General features: G+C 39.7%; 1 protein-coding gene across 16 annotated transcripts in view; it reads left to right on the forward strand.

Moving 5' to 3' along the window:
* ptprsa (protein tyrosine phosphatase receptor type Sa) overlaps positions 1 to 20,477 on the forward strand; it is a 302,454-nt gene that overhangs the window by 254,292 nt on the left and 27,685 nt on the right. For 12 of the 16 annotated variants that reach the window (XM_036141038.1, XM_036141042.1, XM_036141044.1 and 9 more), the window contains 4 exons: positions 5,624 to 5,671; positions 10,167 to 10,264; positions 14,450 to 14,573; positions 18,079 to 18,254. In XM_036141038.1, the coding sequence (XP_035996931.1) occupies positions 5,624 to 5,671; positions 10,167 to 10,264; positions 14,450 to 14,573; positions 18,079 to 18,254 (446 nt within the window). The remainder of the gene's footprint in view (positions 1 to 5,623; positions 5,672 to 10,166; positions 10,265 to 14,449; positions 14,574 to 18,078; positions 18,255 to 20,477) is intronic. The other 4 variants (XM_036141046.1, XM_036141047.1, XM_036141054.1 and 1 more) reach the window with 1 other exon arrangement.

Raw genomic sequence — 20,477 nt, forward strand, 5'->3', positions numbered from 1 at the left:
CGAACAGCCCAGCCAAAAACTAGACAACAATAATCAAGAATTGAAACTGAACTAATGCTTCTCAACAATTTCCCCCCTGGGATTATTAAAGTATGTCTGATTCCTGATTCCTGATAAAAAAATATTTAGCATTGAAACACTAAATTAGTAATTGACAAAATCGGTAACATTTGTGATTTGAAAGATTGAAGAATCAAGCATCAGGTGAATTATCTATTAAATACCTCTTTATTCAACATGTATCCTATCCAAACCCAAAGTACAAACGAGAGCAAACGATCTGCTCTCGTCAACAATTCATTTCATAATCGGCTTTAGTCAAATTGGAGTCAGCCGTCGATCGTCCAAGCTGGCACCACATGAAGTCCTTAAACAAAAGGAGTTTTACAAATGGAGTGTTGCTTGAAGCTTCCCTACTTCACAGCTACTCACCAATCCAGTTTTCCGACTCCTTAATTTGCACACTAAAAGGTGCAACACCAGTGGGTTAACCTCAATCTCCGTGTTTCCTCACTCTTGACGTAAATCGGGGCATAAAAATGCAGGTGTTTCAGGCTTAGCTTTTAAGGGTCTTTTGAAATAGGCCTGTTGCTGATGTAAACGTAGCCCTTCGGATTTGATCCCTCTTTCACTTATCAAAGTATCTCATGCTAAGGTCTGAAAAATGCCCATAGACCGAGATACTGGATTGCATTAGTAATGCCAGTTCAATGATTCATAACCCCATTGTTTAATATACACACTATACATTCATTCCTAAAGATTTAATATTTCACCATATTTCCACTGACTGTGGTTCTGAACCCCGTCTGGCCAATTTGACTCCTTTAAAAGTTGAGAGATTATACCCTTTTTTATCTAAGCAACATAACTCTGGGCGACCTCCTTATACTGAAGTCAGACACCCATATTTCTTTTCAGCAGTCTATGAGCAGATTATCAAAAGCTACTTCAAATCGTTAATTGTCAAAGCAGGTGTGCAGCGTTCATAAGGAGGAATTGGCACATGGCCTGTGGGCAATAGCTCCTTTTCGTACCAGAAGAATGGGTTATAAAACGACCAAAACTATAAAAGGACAAAAAGGCAAAGAGAAGAAATTACTTTTTTAATCAAAACAACATATTGCTCAAAAAAATAAATAGAACACTTAAACAACACAATGTAACCCCAGGTGTTCCCTTTATTTTTTTGAGCAGTATATATATTCTTTATATTCTGGGCTGCTTTTTGTAAAAAAAATAAAATAAAAAAATACTAAATGGACCTCTTGTGGGATTTGATTGGATTTTTTATGTCCAGAATGCTAAACCTACATTTTAATATGTAATTTCCCCATGGGGGCCTAATAAAGGCATTCCCTATTTACATAGTAATGCTGCATAACCGTAGCAAAAAGAGACTGACTTTTGTTACACAACACTGTGCTATCTAAACAAGATAAATGCACCCGAGCCCGTTAGTTGCGACCAAATAACACCTCAAACACACCAAGATAAGAAAAAAAGATGAAAACAAGCTGAAGGCTGTTTTGTCCATAGATAAATAAGCTAAAACAAATTTCCGCCGGATTTTAAGACGGTACCTAAAAGCATTGTTTCCGTGTAGAGCTATGTTTCAGGAACGTTTTACGCCGGCTGCCTTTTAAATTGGCAACGAGATGTAGTGTTGCCCAAAGCTGTTGCACCAACTTTCATGAGTGCAGGAAAGCTAGAATTTGCTTACAGTCAAAAAATTTTGATACACTTTGTCACAAAGGTTTATTTATAAAAATATATATATATAATTAAAGTGCATAAAAACTCTCCTGCTGCTCGTGGCTGCAGCTGCCTTCTGTTGCTCGACACTCAGCTTCTGCTCTGCAGTAGCTTTTAAAAGCACTCATTTAGTTTTAACGTCAGCCTCCAGGAGCTGCCAGAGCATTTTCACAACTTCTTTTGCTGTGGGGCTCTGACACAGTTGGCAGGGCTGAGCTGACTCTTGCTGGCAAACACATATTTAACTTTGAGTAATTAAAAAAAAAAAGTGCTGTAAAGGCTCTGGGTCGGCAAGGTACTACATAAAAATTAAGAATGCTTTTCCTCATCTCTCCTGTCAATAACCCTGTTCTCAACTGAAGAAAGAACTATGAATTAATCAGTGTATTGTTAAACACTCCAATTCAAATATGCAAACCCATCTTTATGTGTCGCCATAAAAATCATCGCCCTATATTAAAAAATTAAAAAAAAGCCCAAGTCTGCTATTCAGGTAAAAATAGGGAATCCTCTTGCCTGCTACAGAACAGCTGAACTAAATTTTCTTTTATCAGTTGCTGCTATTTTCTCTCTTTATTCTGCTTCCATCTCTGCTTTTCTTCAACTTTCCCCACCGCTTCAGCATTTCGTGCAACACCTCCCACCCACATAATTCTGGCTGAATAAAATACTTACTTTGTCATCTCAGCTCATACAAATCAAACATTTCCTTGCAGAAAAAGGGGTGTTGCATACATAATAAATAAATAAATAAATAAATAAATAAATAGAAATCATGCCAGCACCAGCCAGCTACTTGTAGGTATCAGCAACCTACATGTTGCTCCCGATTACGGCAGTGACTTTAACAAGCGTGCCCTCCTCCTCACAGGGCTGTCAAATCACAGACACGCCACGCACTCGCACATAAACAGAATCAGACATGCCTGCACCTCCTCCCCGCTGTGATGAATGACGTTCAGAGACTGGGGATCAGAGTACCACCCGTAAGGCTTAATTAGTCATTGTCACAAATCAATTAGGAAGAGAGGGATGTTCAGTGTCTTCAACCCTTTGCTGTCGCTCGACGCCGCTAGCGTGACGTGTTCGCGCTAAGGTGTCTAAACAAGGTAAACTCACCTAACGCTTGGCGCTGTTACCGCTATGCCAGTTTATATTGGTATGTGACAAGCAACGAGCTTTGTTTCGCCGTATTATGCAGAGCAAGTTCATTTTGTGGTAGCCAGAGCTCTCCTGGCAGCGCGGAAATTTATTCAACAGGCAAATTTGACACATCCCACTAAATTGCATCTCTAAGTTACGTGTTTAGGTTAGCATAGTGATTTTCCTAGACTGTTTTAGATGGACATTATTCAGTCCTGACATAGCCTTGGCCTGATTCGACCTGAGAGAACCTCTCCTCTATGAGAGATAAGATCCCCCTCAGAGCTCTGATTCCCATCATCTGTGGCTCCAGAGCTGTCAACCAGGAATGCAGATTTGTTTCCACACCTTTCATGTCCAAGGTCCCAGTGAGAAGCTACAGACAAAGAAACTATTCAAAGTTAGTTTTTACCATTTTTTTCTTATCCCTTGGAGTTGCAGAGACTGACAAACCCGCTTCTCTTTGGAGGAGGGTGTGTAGTTGCAGAAGTATTCACCCCCCCCTCGATTGTCTTTAACAATGTTGTCATGGTAAAACCACAAAATGCAATGGTATTACACGTATTATTGGGATTTCATTTGATACATCAACACAAAGAGGACTTTTGTTCTGAAGTAGTAAGAAAAATATACGTAATTTTAGTATCTTGACAAGTGCATAAAGTTTTCACCCCTCCTCCCTTGATGCATGTAAATTAGAAATGCCCGTTTCTAATGTTGTCAGTCGACACTTCCTTGAATCCTTTCCACGTGTTCATTAGGTTGGCATGTCAGGTAGCGGCAGGTGGGAGGCAGCATCTAAATTCAGAGGTAGATTTAAATAGCAAATATCATGAGGGTGGAGGAGTCAGATGATGTACATTCTCAGACAAAGATTTAAAAAAGAGGCTCTGTATTGAATGGAGGGGGCGTGTGCGTCCAGTTAATACATCGCTGCAGGTGGATTGTAGAAATCCCTCCTTTAGTCTTCTATCGTCTTCTTCATTTGTTTTGCTGATTGTATCTGAGCTACACTGGACTTCCCCCCACGACCATTGGTGATATTGCTCCGTATGTTGTGTTTGGTTTGAAAATCCGCAAACTCACTGTTGACGCACTATAATATGCACAATATAAACATAGAAGATGGATAGAAGGCTCCATTTGCATCTGCAGATATAACATTGATCATAAATGACCCTTTTAATGTGATATCCCAAACTAAAATGCAGTGAAAACAATTACCATCAGAAGCCACCTAATTAGTTGTCACCTCTATGTAGCGTAATCTCACTATAATGTCTATTCTTCGAGGTGTCAGAGGTTTGTTAAAGAACATGAGTGAGCAACCACCATCATGCAGACCAAGGAACTCAGCAGACTAGTCAGCCATCAGGTTGTGTTGAATGGGACACGACAAACAGGTAGAAGATTATGGTGTTAGATGGGCAGATGCGGTGTTATCTGCCCATCTAACACCATTATTTATATCAGCTTACAAAATGATTTAACGGTTTTATTTCTCTAGCTCTTCCAGTTATCAGGCCTTTAAATCAAAAACAGCATTCTTCTCATTTTAAAATAATAATAAGAATAGATCACCTGTTCACTATAGTCTCATGCCTTGTGCATTTCAAAATAAAGGCACATTCTAAAAATGGCGATACGGATCGATGTATTCATTTTTGCATCGATTTAATTGGATCGTTATTCGTTAATTGATGCATCGATGTGGATCGACGTATTGTCACACTCCTACTTAATACGTGTTGAAAGATGTTTGGCCCAGTCGGACACTACATATAACCATGAACATATCCGTCATCCTGAAATGTGGTGATGGCAGCATCGTGCTAAAATGCCTCAACGGGAGCAGATAATTTGGTCAGAGATATTTGCAATATGGATGGAACTAAATACAGGGTAATCCTGGAACAAAACCCTGTTAGAGGCACCTAAAGTCTGAAGGCTGAGGCAGATGTTCACATACCAGAAAGGCAAGGCAAATTTGTTTATATGGCACATTTCAGTACAGAGACAATGCAAAGTGCTTTACATGATTAAAATATAGGAAAATAAAACAGAATGAAAGCAAGTAGGAATAGAATGTAGAAACAAAAAAAAAGAACATTAAAAACAGTAAAACAGTTTAACAACAACAGTCAAAGGCAATCCTAAACAAATGTGTTTTTCAATCTTGATATTCAGATGCTGCCCATCTAATCGGACTAAACTTGAGACATTTTATAAAGAGGAATGGGCAAAATATTAGTTCCTTGATTTGGAAAGGTAGTTTTAAAAGACCTGCAGCTGTAATCGCAGTGAAGCTAGTCCTACAAAGTAAGACTCATGGGGCCAACCTAAACAAATAATCAATCAGAACCACGTGTTCTTTTCATTTCACAATGATGTGCTACTTTGTGTTTGTCCATCTCATACATTTCCAGGTTTGTGGTTATAATATGAGAAAATGTGGAATATTTGAACAATCCTTAATAAAATCCTGGTCAAAGTCCTATAAAGGTTTACCTTAGTGTCTTATCTGACCAAACCCATAATGTGGGCTACCCTGAAGGCTTGAGTTCATTGAGGGTTAGCTCTATGAACAAAAACTGCTACATTGCCTTTTTGCTTTGCTTCGTGGCCTTTTTATCACTTTACATGTGTTCTGTTTTCATTTTTGCCTTTTTCCGTTGCAGTCTAGGTCCTTGAAACCACTGTCTCTTATGTTTATTGTCCTTTACAGATTCTGGTCTAAGCAGTCCTCAGAGTGAAGCAGATTTTGACTATGAAAGTTAGTCTCTATGCTTTTAGAATATCTGTGGCAGCTTCCTCTAAACACATATTTTTATTTTCTTCTGCGTTGTTTTCCTAGCTTTGCTTGTCTCTTTACAAATACATAAATCACATTTACTTCCCACAATACAACAGATTTGAGGCAATAATGATGTTGTTTTCCATCAGTGTACTGAGCTTTTTATTTTCCTTAATTGGATGCCTTACACGTCATCCACAAGGGCTGTTGGCTATGCATTAATCCACCACGCATAAATAACTTGTGCAGTCACTTTTGCTGATGTATAGATGCTTTAAAGATGTTTTCTTGTAAAAAAGGCACAATCTGTGTAATTCCCTTTTGTCTTTCACAACTCCTGGTTGCTCTCCCTCCTCCTCCTCCTCCCTCACCAGCACTGCTCCATTTCCTTCCCCAACCAAAACAGGGTCTTTTCTGAACTGTGAGATAACGAGTAGAATTAATTAAAGCAGCGGCAAACAATGGCTCGACATTTGATCACCCCCCCTCTCATGCTGAAAAAGAATCATCCGAGAGGAAGATTTTCCTTACAATTTCCCCCCTTTTCATTTGCGTTGCTTACCCGCAGTCTTTTTGCCTTTTATATGGAAATCTGCTGCATCATAAATAGGCTTTTGGCTTGGCTTATCAAAAGGAATCATTTTATTTCCCAGGCACATTGGCTGAAAATCTGTATATTGGAAATGTGTAATTGGGAGCTAGTTTGTTTTCTCTCTGCGTTCGCTGATCACGTGTAGGTAGCAGTGAAAAAAAAGGATGGACCCCTCTGGGTCAGGGTAGAGAAATGTGTCTTAAAGCGATGGCTATGAGCCTAAAATGTCGGTGGTAAAATGTTTGTCCTTGTGTGACTTTTCTCTGCTTCAGTACTTTAAAAAAAAGCTAGTTTAAAGCTTTTTTTTCACTTTCTGGAATGAATGTAAGATAAGTAAGCTGTGTCTTAGTCATTTGTCTTTGGCGAGGTTCTACAATTAATGATAATTTAGGAAAATGTGAATAAACAGAAAGAGATGCACAGTATAGGGTTTTCCTGGATAATACTGATTTCTTTCTTTTTTTGTTTGATGATCTCAATTCCGATGTAGTTTTAAAAGAAATTTCTAAGACTATAATAAAAGAAAAATAAATATGCTGCAATTTTTTTGACAGAGAAATTTAAGAAAAGGGTTTCAAAGGAGAGTCCTCCTTTAAAAAAAAAAATGAAAGGAAGGTCCTTTCATTTTTTATGCACAGTATAGGGTTTTCCTGGCTAAAACTGATTTCTTTCTTTTTTGTTTGATGATCTCAATTCCGATGTAGTTCCGATGTAGTTTTATTTATTTATTTAAGACTATAATAAAAGAAAAATAAATATGCTACAAGTTTTTTGACAGAGAAATTTAAGAAAAGGGTTTCAAAGGAGAGTGCTCCTTTAAAAAAAAAATGAAAGGAAGGTCCTCTTTATTTATCAAAGCAAATGTCCCCAGCCCTCATCAGCTGTTTAACTAAACTAGAAAAAAGTGCATCAAATTACATGCTGTTAGTGGCTTTTAGACATCAAAAATGGTGGGATGTGATGCATTTAATTAAAAAAAAAAACAAAGATTTGAACTGACAATTAATAATCAGAGCTGATTTGTTTGATTCTGACCACCAGCTGCTCTTTTGTTTGTGTGTATCTCTTTCAAATTGAAAAAAAAATACTGAATTTGCCATTTTATAGTGTGCATATAAATCTTCAAATCAATCCTTCCCATGTTTGAGACAAAACACATTACCTTCGAGACCATCCTAGCAACCTGCATCATGTTTTGATGTGCTGTGTAGTAAACACTTAAGTTTAATGTATGTCTCTAAGCTTGGTGTGACTTATCTGCAGACAGCAATTTGAGCAATAAACAGAGTAAAACCGAACTTTAATTACATCTGGAACTTCTGTAAACAGAACCACACATGCTCAACTTCAACACTAACACTCTTTGATCTCCCTCTTGGAGAAACAGGGATACTTCATTTGCATTTGCATTTACTTATTCCTCTTGTAGTTTACCTCCTGTCTCTAAATTTGAAGCTAACTAAAATGTAGGAAATTTAATTAGCAGGGCATTTTTTTTTTCTTTTACATATTCCTGATGCATATCTGAATTTGCTTCAGTGCAAGATGCATTCTCAGCCCTTTGCCGGTGTGCATAATTTGTTTGAGTTTTAAGAAAACTTAGTAAAACACAGAAAAGTGCTTCTTTCCCCCTCTTACATAGAATATTACTATAGTACGTAGATTATGTACGAGTTAAAGAAATATTCAATGAAAACAGTTACTTATTTAGCTGATCTCCTGAGTGTGCATGCTTTGTTTCTTGTGTAAAATACTCGTAATGCGTGCGGGATGCGACGATATTCTGCACTTTGTAACAAAAAAAAAATGGTTTTAATTAAATGAAAGGGAACTTCCACCCTTGGTCATCTCCATTTGTCTCACATATGCATAGTAATCCTCGTGTAATTTATTGCCTCATTGTTCTCTCAATGTAAATCCGAATACCGTTACTAATGAAAACTGTCGGTGAAGAGAGTCGCGCCTCCCTTAAGTACAACAAAAGCAACCAAAACACGAGCGACCCCCGTGACACTGGGGAACCGTTCGGAAAGGGAAAATTAAGGGTGCTTAATGTGATTATGCCAATTTTACATGCCCAATTAACCCGGGCTAACTTTTCTGTACAGAGATTTCAAGATGTTGTTGGCTTTTGACCTCAATGCTCAGCTGAATAAGAGGCCTCTTATTAGAAATACAAAAGTGCTACGTGTTGCCAGGCCACATAGGACAGCGCTACCATCTATGGTTGTTCAGATGCTCGTTACGTGACCTCAGCTTCATGCCTCTAAACGGATGAGTAACTGGACTGCACAGCATTACTGATGTTAGGAGCAACATTTAAAAAAAAAAAAAAAAAGAATGCATTAAAACAACAAAAATCACAGTTTCCTTATTTTGCTGAAAGAAATGTCTCTGGGAGAGATTTTGTCAGGATTTGTGGGGAAGTGCAGATGGAAAATGTAACTGAGATTGTTTATTATACTGAAAAGGTTGGGGGTATTTATTTTGGCAGTTGTGCTCATTGGTTTGAGAGAATCAGCAGATGGAGGAAGGAGTATATTTTTTTTCTTCCTTTTCTTTCTTTTTTTGCTAGATTTAATGAAGGCTGAAATGGAGCTGCTCACTGTGTCACTCAGCTTCACTTCCACTCCTGAACTCCCTGATCCCACTTTCACCTCCTCTACCATTAACCCTCCCCAGGTCAGGGCTTGAGTACAAGTTTAGTCGCCCTCCATTCAGGCAGAGGTAAAAGTAAACATGTAAAAGATACAACCAGCCCCAAAGCATGTCAGTGGCATTTGGAATTAAGGATATGTGGATATGTTAGGCCAAATCAGAATTAGAAAGCTTATTTGGTAGCAGCTTTTTAGGTTTTAAAGAATTGTGAAGGGAAATATAATCTTTTGCTGAGGAAACAAATTGACAAACAAAACTAAGAATTTTATTTTTAATTTTTTTTCCCTTTTATTTTGGTAAAAAACGCACATTCTTCCAATATACTAGACAATAAACCAAATACAAATGTTTAAAGATAAATGTAAGTAATGTATTCCATCAACAATGAGCCGGATAGATCTTTTTTTTATTATTATTTTTGCTTTAAATGGTTTTTCTAATTATCTTTAAAAACATTCTAAAGATTTGTTTATGTCCAATAAAGGGCAGAGAGAAGTGCAAAAAGGGGCTAGTTATCTTAGTTTGTTATGTCACTAAATATTTTGGTGGGTGCTGAAGAAAAAAAACAACTATTATTAGGTTCTCCTGAGTGAAATTAATGTTTAATCTACACTGTTTATTTCTTTGAAGCAGCTATCCTGAAATTTTTACTTTTTTATTATCTTGCTAGTACAAAGGATTTCTCAACGTTTGTTGAGAGAATAAAAATACAATTCAAGGTGTGTTTTGATTTTGATCTTTCCACAACTACGTTTGCACTTTTATTCTCGCAACATTAAAACCGATTCCCCAGGTTAGTTAAATTGATAATGCCTTTGATTGTTGAAGCCAGCAACTCTTGTTTTGCTCATGTTGAAAAATGAAGAAATTGATTCAGTATGCATTATAGGTCTGTGTTGCTAAATATTTTTAGTCAGAGAAAAAAAAAGAAGAAAAAAGAAAAACTCGTTCAGCTCAGATTGAAAAACAGCAATCTTTGAGCTCTGGCCTGGTAACTGTTACATCACTATTTATTTTTTTTATTGGTGTGTCCAGTGTGTTCTTCTCAAGCTTCCCCATCACTAAAACCAAGCCGTCGTTATTTCACCAGCAATATAGTTTCGCCTGTTAAAGCTTGCGATTTCAAACTTTTGAACCTTTGGCCCCTCCGTCATACTAATGAACCTTTTTTCTTCTTCTTCCTCTCCCACATGGAATTCATGTGTCTGTTTTCTTGGCGAACAGGTATGATGAATCATCCTCCGATCCCCATCTCGGAGCTGGCGGAGCACACCGAACTCCTCAAAGCTAATGACAACCTCAAACTCTCCCAGGAATACGAGGTGAGCGGGCCTGAGGTTCAAAGGTCCCAGAGTATTGATTTCTGCCTGATTGTGTTTTCACTGGAACAGGACAAAGGAGTCGATTTTGATGCGTTGTAAAAGCCAAGTTTGTTGTTTGTTTTTTTTTTTTTTGGTTTTTTTGGTCTTTTCTCTCTGTGTATTATTTTTTTTTTTTTGTCTGAAGACTGTGTTGCAGCAGGTGGCACTTGAGCAATTTCTCGAGCAATCAGTGGTGCATAATTTTTTCCCATTCGTTATCCACCTTTGCTTGTTAAAGCAGGACAATTATCAAGCTCAATCATTTCAAATTTGCTTTAGTTTGCTGTTGCAACTCCTTGAACTGCCAAACCCAATTTTCCCCCAATTCATCGCTGACTAGAATCATTAGTTCTACCGGAATACGTTACGGAAATGGAAGAATAAATATTTCTTTACGCGCGGCAGAGGTATTGACATTATTTACACACGCCAATGAACTTGGACCAAAGATTTTCTTTCCTCTACAATAGAGATATAGTCTATTTTCCTACCCAGAGCTCTGCACAGGCAGCCCGGGCATGGTGTGTGTTTAAGAGGCTGTGTCTGTGTGGGGGAGTGTGTGCAGAGTGTATAACTGAGCTGTCTGAGCTCCAAGTCGGCTGCGGTTATAAATGACACCAGAGTTGATTAGAAATCAGGAGCGCTGAATCAGCTCTCGTTTGCATACAAGCAATATTCTCTACTCACCATCCCTAAATCACGGAGCCTGTCGTCTCGTTGCCCGCCAGCTTAAAGTATAAAGCCGGTACAGGGGCATAGATTGTCGTCATCACGCCTGCTGGTGGATGCTGGTGGATAATGACTTCTCATAGCAGTCCAGCATTTCTTGGGTATCTATTATTCAAGACCCCGGCGTTTGGACTGTATACTAAATGGGATGAGTTTGCGCCTTCCGCCGGGGAAGGGGAAAAAACAAGGAAAATAGTGCCAGGGTTGATGCTCCACGTTCTAATTACTCTGCTTTGAGACAGAGCCTCCAGACACTAGCTCATCTCTGTCCTCCCCCCCCCCCCCCCCCCCCCTTCACTGTCCGCCCGCCCATCCTCAAACAACTGCCCCCCCAGGAAAAATAAATGACCAAATTAAATAGAGAAGTGCAATTTTAATTTTGTTATTTTCTTGATGAATGGCTGTTCTTTCCGGCGCCCCGGCTTACCAACCGCAGCCCTGCAGGGGCTTTGACTGATTGGTTTTTAGCCAGGCGGTAAGTAAGAAGAGGGAGGGGGGGGGCAAAGAGGGGGAACAAGGAGCGCAAAGAGAGAGATGAGGTGGAAAGGTTTGGTTAATGATGAAGATTCACTGAGAGAAAGCACAGCAAAGCATCACAGCAGGGGAATGGAGATAAGGAGGAGATAATCTGATGCAGGAGTGGCGATGAAAAGACAGCGGCGCTTTCACCTGAAGATGCTGAGGCTACTCTCAGGCGCTACAGTATGCCGCGCGAGGACCCTCTTCTTGGCGGGCGCTGCCGTTCATTGATAGGCCCTTCATCGCGAATTATGAAGAAAATAATAGGGAAATTTAAGTTTTACATTGGGAATTGGATAAATGATTTATTCTAAACTATTTCTGGCCGTTTATGTTATGTGTTTACTTTACTCTTTAATAGAAGCCTCTATTATACCTTAAAAGAAGCATATTTATCAAAACACAAGTATGCTTGGGATTTTCCAGCATGTCATGTGTAACCTGCAAACGGGACAGAAACCGAGCAGACTTGTATTAAACATAGTAAAGAAATTGTATAAAACGAAAAAGAGATCTATATTTCTGAGAGGGGATAAAGAGGAAAATGATGGTCATAAAGCTTTTTTAAATTTTAGCATTTTAATACTTACAGTTAAGAGCGTAACAATAGATTCAGCTCATATGACATATAACGAGACCATACATGGTATGGCGTTCACTAGGGTGAAACTTGAAAAGGTTTTCAGCAATGTTATTTGGAAAACTACCAATCCCTTTTTCTTGTTTGATTGTTTTCACAGATAAAGTAAAAGGATCACAAAATCAGAAGCTGTTTTTGAAAGAACCCATAAGACGTGTACATTAATTCAGTCCAGATTTCAAAAGTACATACAGAGGTGGATCTTAATCAATTATATCAATATCATTGAGAAGTTCATTTATTTCAGTAATTCAAAAGTTAAACTAATTTGGAGTTATTCCACATGAGATGATATAGACCAAGTGTAAATTTCTCCTAGAACTTTGAACTTAATTTTTATGATAGCGGCCGAAAGCTAATAACAACCCACAATTTGGTTTGTCAGAAAAGAGGAATATTATGGAAGACCTATTAAAAAAACTATTTTTAATACAGATAAGTCAGCCTACTACAAAGTATGTTCATGTACTGAACAGTATGTGGCTGTCATTGACTGCCACAAAAGGTTGAAAGTCAACAATCTTCCCAATGATTATGTAGATGATAACACAGCCTTTAAAATGCCATGACATGTCCTTAAACCTGCAGCAGGTACGGTTTGTAAAAATATATATATTTTTTTACATATTTAAAACTCTCACTATGTCCTGACAGTAAAACATGAGGCTGATAATCTGATAGTCTGTGGAAAAAAAAATCAAGCTCCTCCCAGTGGTCCTACTGCCATTAGCAGAAATGCGCCACTCCCGGTCAGAAACAACCAATCAAAGCCAAGAGTAGTGTCTGACTCTGATTGGTTGTTACCAGTCAGTGTCAATCACTCTTGTGTTCACACTGTTCCCACCCCTTCCCTCGCGAAGCGCTGCCATGCAGCTGTGTGGAGAAACAACCTGCTTTAAAGGAAAACTGCCAATTTCTGGAGTGCCACCTGCTCAGAAAACAAAGACAGGTAAACACAGCAGCATGAAGAGCTGTGGAGCGAGGGCCATGATCAAAGTTAGCAGATAGATAGATAGATAGATAGATAGATAGATAGATAGATAGATAGATAGATAGATAGATAGATAGATAGATAGATAGATAGATCGATCTGTGTGATGACTCCAGATTAGTTGGGTTTTTGTATTTGAAATGAGTGAAATAATTTTTAGGAGCATCTGTATCGTCACTTTTATGCTTGTCTAAATCCAAGGTTGCACTGATGTCTAAAAAAACATTTTTTTTGTAGATAGAATAAAACTTTCATAATTCTCAAACTGTGTTTTAAAGAATCTCTGTGTAGTGCTGAATTTTTTGGTTAGATCAGTCCACGTTTTAAAGATGTAAAACTAAAGAGGATCAAATGCAGTCGGGATTCCCTATAAACTATGAGAGCTATAAGAGGAAGCTATGAATCAGACGCCGACTTTACTGTCGTTAAAGGGCTAATAATCGAATCCTGTCTGCTACTGTTTCTTTCTTCCAAGTATCCATAATGTGGCACATATAATTGAACATCTTAAGAACTACTAGCTCTCTTATGACAAACTAAGAGTCCGAAGCATATCGTGGGCATTATGATAGTACACTTCATCAGATAAAGTCACGTACTGGCACCAACTGGACTCAGACTTCATTTTTGCCAAGAGTCTGTGTTCTGTTGTTACCACCCTAATGGGGGTGGGGGTTAAGATTAGGAAGCTGCAGATAGAAAATATATCAGGCAGAAATACAAGCTGTGGATGAAACAGAGTCAAATCTTACGGTTATAATGATTATATGCAGTTTGGCCTCAGTCTTCCCCCCCCCCCCCCCCCCCCCAATCCCAGTTCCAATTATAATTTAAGCCTCCGTGTCTTCACAAAACCTTACAAGCCAGCAGGTACCTCACAGTCCAGTTGTAATTGGATGCTTAATTTTCCTGAAAGGGCAGAGTAAGATTTATTGTTGATTCTTGTATTTCAGCGAACCTTGCTAATTTGCATTGCACAGATTGTCCATCCTCGTTCCCCTCATCATAGTGGCAGAGACGCTACCTTGATCTATACAGTTATCTGTGACTGTGCACCTGCTACTTCAGCAGCTGCTGAATTTCAAGCAGTCAGAAAGCAGATGTTCGACGTAGCGGGGTGTTTATCTTTAAGTGAAATCGCCTCCTCAATGTCTCTTTCTTCTTTTTTGCACCGCCGAAGCTGTATTGTTGTAGCTCAGAACCTCTCACGGCTCCTCTGATTACTTCTTTATGTGTGCATGTTTCGGCTATCTCTGCCTCCTATCAGTCTATTGATCCAGGCCAGCAGTTCACCTGGGAGCACTCCAACCTGGAGGTGAACAAGCCCAAAAATCGTTACGCCAACGTCATCGCCTACGACCACTCCCGAGTCATCCTGGCTCCCATTGAAGGTAAGGCTCGCCCGCACACTACCTTTTGGAGAGGAGCGCACACACACAGGCCGATTAAGTCACGAGTCTGTCTAAAACTAGATGAGAGCCAAGAACGACAAAATCTAAAAAAAAAAAAAAAGATAAATAAGAAAAAAATTACTCCGCACAAAATTACAAAAGAAGACAGTAAACAACTGCGGGGGAAAAATAAGAAATTGATATGCTGGTTTTATGTATGTATGGTTTTAAAGCACCCAGCAAATAAAAATAGACTTTATTACTGAAACTGAACGGATAATCAGCTCTGCCAGTCCCGGAGTCTGTGCAGCCAAATTGTAAACTGAGTCGTTTCAGCACAATGTGCTCATTTGTCTTAAAAGTCTTACACAAGTTGTCGTGTGTTGGCACAAAAACCAAATGTACTGTCTAGTTGTAAAAATGAGCCGCTGTTTGTTAAATATTTTTCGACAAAGAAGTCAGACATGTGTGTAATTTAATCTCAGGACAAATGCAAGCGTTCTGTAAAGGCTTCAGAGAACATCAGGTATATAAAGGAACACCGTGAAGACCAAGGGACACAGGAAACTGCTCAGGGAGGGAGTTTGCAGAGAAGCTTTGGACATTTTAGGGAGCAGCATCCCATAATGGAAAGCATGTTGCAAAACTTGCAATGGCAAAGCTATCGATCGCCATAACCTGACAAATCGGGAAAGGAGAACATTAATTGGAGAGGCAGCTAGATGTTATGGTAACTCTGGAGGAGATGCAGATTTCCACAGCTCAGGTAGGATAATGCCTTGATATGACAACTCTTAGTTAGGCACACCAAAAATCTGGCCTTCATAAAAGAGTGGCAAGAAACATGTCTGCTGTGAAGGGAGATCATAACTCCCTTATAAAGTTTGGAGTGTAGCAAACATGTGGAAGAACGAGGACTTGTCCAATAAGTGTAAAATTCTTCAAGCAAAATGCAAACAGTGGTGGCAGCATCATGCTCTGGGATGATTTTTTTTTTCAACAAGGACAGGGAGGCATGCCAGAGTTGATGGAGGATGGATGGAGCTAGAAATTATGGCAGTCCTGGAAGAAAACCTTTCAGAATCTGTCAAATAATTGCCTGGTGTGGAGATTCACCTTCTCGCAGGACAGTGGTCTTACACATTCATCCTGAGCTAGAATGAAATGGCTTAAGCCGGGCGTACACTGTACGAGTTTTTCCCCTTTTCGGGCCGATTCTTCAGTCGTGCGAGCATTTTTTGAATCGGGCCAAATTTCAGCTTGATCGTAGAGGGGGGGAGGAGGGGGGACTGGCTTCTCACGACTACCTCCCGCTCAGGAATCGGACGATCGTGAAAATCAAACATGTTTGAAATTCAGTCGGCTGTCGTGAGGTTTTCCTGAGCGGTATGTGTTAGAAAGCCACAGTCAAAGTTCAGACCTAAACCCAATAGAGAAAAGAAACAGGCAAACAATGTCAGCTTCTAGATTTGTAAAGCAGTTAGAGGCACTGCAAGGAACTGCATTTCTTACTGCAGTAAAATGTGGTCCTAAAGGGGGTTGACTCAGACGAAATTTTATTTCTATCAAATCCTTTTCCTTTGTTTAAACATTTATGCGCTAATGTTTGTCGTTGAACTCAGGATAAAAGTTTGTAACTCCAAACACAGGGTACTATAGAGGCTGAGTCAGTCTTGAATCTGTCTAAAACTACATGAGACAAAGCTGATTTTAGGTAAAATACATAACGTAGTTGAACTAAAGCAGCCGGTACAAGGACAACAAAAATAAGATTTATGTTACAAGCATTGTTTTGAAGCATTAAGGACGTAATACTTTGGAACCAAACTGTAAACTGAGAATTTGGTTTAGCTCAACTTGCTTTTTTTTTTTTTTTTGCAGCCAAGCAGTTTATGTAAGCAAATTACAAAGACTTTTTTTTTGTTTTTTCCACTCATCACTTTGCACTGCACTCACTTCTCACTCTCAAAGGGATCCCCGGACTTAAACCAGTGTTTGCAACATCCCATTTGTCTCATCGGATCAACCCGCCGCTCATGACGTCCCGCTAACGGGCCACAGACACTGAGTTCTTCCAATCGGAGGGCCAGAGAATCTCTCCCTCTGACTCCTAAATCTTAAGGGACATTGTCAGAGGTACTCACCCTCCACCGCTGACGTTGTTCTGGCTCTGCATCACCAGGGGACCTTTTCGATTGTTCACAGTAAAGCCAACCCTCAGAGTGCTTTTTTTTTTTTTCATTTTGTCCTTTTATGTGCGCTAGCCGCTTAGACTTGATTTCAATATCATGGAGTAGTCAAGCCAATTTGACAGTGCAACAACATGCATAGCAAAATTAACCGAGAGAAGAAGAATGCCTCATCCATAAATACATAAATTAATCAAGTCTGAAATTTCTATTTTACACTGCAGTGATTTTTGCTATTAGTCGCAGCAGCAGAACAATCCATGCAAGCCACCATTCTCTGTTCGCTTAGCTATGACTAAAGCCAAGGCAGCAGAGTCAAATCTTACAACGTGCTATCCTTTTTAATTGCATTTTTCTTTCTTTCTCTGCCTTCCTAGCATTCTGTTTTTTTTTTCTTCTTCCTCCTTCTTCTCGTCGAATTGTATCTCTCCGTTCATTTAGGATTCTACTCTTCTCCCCTCTGGTTTTTGTCCTCAGCGCATCTCATCTCTTAAATTAGCCCAGTCAAGTGTTTTATTGTTTGCTGCTTGAGCGTGGAGACGTACGCCAAGGAGACGTGACTCTCTGACACAGATGCCGTCTCGCCGGCGCCTCAAAGCGAGCCGAGGCGCTGCGGAAGTTAGCTGAATAAATATTGGGCGGCGTTGGGTCTTATCGTTGTCGGGGGTAGACAAACTCTCACCAGATTATCTTGTCTCGGCTCAAACCTCTTACAAGTTAAATAAACAATTCTCTTGGGATCGCGTGAAAAGCTTGAGGGTAACACCTCCAGTTAAGTCGCTTGCGGTCGTTAGACGTAGGATTTTACTTCACATGAGAAGGCCATGTACAGACTGTCATCATTACTAAAACACAAACAAACGACGCCGAAGTGTTTTCTCTGACGTCTACATCGATTTGGTGTAATGTTGTGGCTTCGATCATGTCTTACTCTTCAGCGTGGAATCTAATTGAGGCTTCTAATTAAACCCACAGCGGTGGGAAAGATATATAACAGGTAATACAGATAAATGTGAAAGGGTTTTATTGGGTTATGAGGTTGTGAAGCTGGCTCTACATAGTTTTAATACGTGCATTTTTTTAAAGCCTATTTGTTTTTTTTCTTCTTCAAGTCAATTATTTCATGCCTTCACACTTGCTGTTTAATTGGCTTGGTGGCTGTCACTGGATGTGAAAACTGGGAGTTGTTGTGGCAGATGACACAAAACAAGCGGTTCTAACAAGGAGCAAAGAACGGGTTATAATACCCGGCTTGGAAATTAGGCGTCACTTTCTGCTTTTTTGATCCCTCTTTGGCTCCTCGTTTCTCCAACCAGGCATAACGGGCAGCGACTACATCAACGCCAACTACATCGATGGCTACAGGAAGCAGAACGCCTACATCGCCACCCAGGGCCCGTTGCCAGAGACGTTCGGGGACTTCTGGAGGATGGTGTGGGAACAGCGGACAGCAACTGTTGTGATGATGACCCGGCTGGAAGAGAAGTCACGGGTAAGTCGGCGCAGCCTAGTATTTAGCAGCTGCTCTCTGGGTTAAGACTTAATAACGTGTACAATAATGAATCCACAGAAACCTGCGTAATTGTTGAAATCCAGGTGAAGACTAATAGAGCTTACTGAGGTGAACTTGTTTTTAATATTCCAAGGGAACCACCTTCTTTTAAAAAAATGCTGAAATATAAGAAAAAAATAGATTTTTTTTTTTTATTATTATAACAGAGACATAGAACCTGTGCCTTGCTAAGTGAAGCTGTTGTTATTTTTCACGAACATAGGAAAAGTAATCCAGAACCGATGAAAACATAGAAGAAAATAATCATCCCTTTTACAGGCCAGAAAGGTCTGCTCATGAACGCCACATCCATTTTTTTTCTCATGGTACCTTACTTTCATTTTTTCCATAAAGAAAAAAAGGCAGTATAAAAAAAACACACACAAGGGATTTAGGAAAATTATTGAATAAAATAAGGGGGAATAAAAATATATGAATATATAACCCTGGGCTACGAGGGGAGGGGGAGAGAAACACAGCACGATAGGAACCGTTCAGAAACAACGAGGAATGAGTAAAAAAAAGCAGTTCACAAACAGATTAGGTCGTGTTTGACTGCATATTGCTAGCGGATTGGTTTTTCTGACCCAAAGTGCTGCCGTGAATGGTTCTGAAGGAGGGCTTTACAGCAGGCTGGCTCTCTCCTCTCCTCCCGGTGTCGTGTGAAATTCTGTTCCCCTGCTCTGTTCCCACTGGCATTGGGTGATGGCATTGCTGATCCCGCCTCCCGATCGCCACAAGTAGCCGCACCCTCAACGATTCCTGTAAAATAAAATGATGCTTTATATAACGCTACACATTGTCTCAGCTGATGTGTTTTAACGTTTAACAGGTCATTCCATGAGTCCCGTTTCCTTGTGGTTTGAATTTGGCATCTCAATCTTGGAGGCAGGAGAGTCTGCCGTTGAGCTAAGGAATAATGTTTGTTTGTGTTTTTAAGTCAGAAAAGGCCGAATGTAAAAAGCTACTAAAATAAGCCTTAAATGTGACAAAACAAAAAAACCAGAAAGAAATTGATCTTGCGTCCACACATTGGAGGATTCTCTCAAACCTCAATAAGAACGGCCACAAAACGAGGGGCGACTATCTTTCTAAAACTGTTTATTTGAAAAAAATGTGCAGATCTTTAGCAGGAGCATCATTAATTCTGTTCCTTAAACACAACTAGAGCTCTACGACAGTGGCGACGTTTGACGTTGTTCTACCGTTTTCGTGTTTGAAATCAGGCTCTCCGATTACGTTCCAGTCGGAATTTGTTCATTTCAGAGGAAACTCAGAAAACCGAGGAAAAGCCCAAGTCAGACTAGGAGGCAACTCATTGATGATCCACCTGAGGAACTGAGTTTCACGGGGAGTTTCTTTGCAGATTCCTCTTATTTGTCATTTCGGGGTCACGTTACCCGTCATGGTTATCGCTCAGCAAGTTGTCGCGCTCTTACTGAGCACTGCAGGAAGTTAAAATGACGTTTTAAGCAGCTGAGCGTTCTAGCATCTTTGCAGAATGTGGGACTGGAACCTCCCACAACCATCTGCTAATGGTGGAAGTTGGAGAAAAAGTTGCCAGAGAGAGAGAGAGAGAGAGAGATCTGGCATGTATTATATGCATCAAAGTAAGGGCTTTTCTTTTTTTTCTCTCTTTTTGTTACAATCCAGTGCTGTTATGTGAAAGGTTGCTTAAAAGATGAAAAATATATATTTGTTTCTGATCTTCCATTGAAACAGCAGCCTGTATTCACATTTGGAGCTCAACTTGCTGTAATATATGAATTCTGCCACCACATTTAGGCACAAGTAATAATATTCCACCAATGTAATGCATAATAATGTCAGAAGTCTTCCACTCCCCTGACAAACTGGGGAGTTCATTTTAACGAGTACATTTTGCTGCTGACCCCTCTGTCATTTCACTTACGATTTTGAATGCAAGACTTCTCCGCGTAATGAAGTATTTCCCCCGCGTCGGATTGTTCCTCTTCCCTTTTTGAAAAAAAAAAAAGAAAAAAAAAAAGGGACCCGAATACTTGTTCTGCCGCTGAACTGACAGTGATAATATCCTGCTCTACAAAGGCGTGGGCTAAATGTCAAAAAGCCAACTGCGATGTTTCATCCTGTCAACTCAAACCTGTGTCAACATCAAACTCACTCACCCCAGGTGTCTCCGCT

Source organism: Fundulus heteroclitus, chromosome 9 (genome assembly GCF_011125445.2).
Source record: "Fundulus heteroclitus isolate FHET01 chromosome 9, MU-UCD_Fhet_4.1, whole genome shotgun sequence".
NCBI classification, from domain to species: Eukaryota; Metazoa; Chordata; class Actinopteri; order Cyprinodontiformes; family Fundulidae; genus Fundulus; species Fundulus heteroclitus.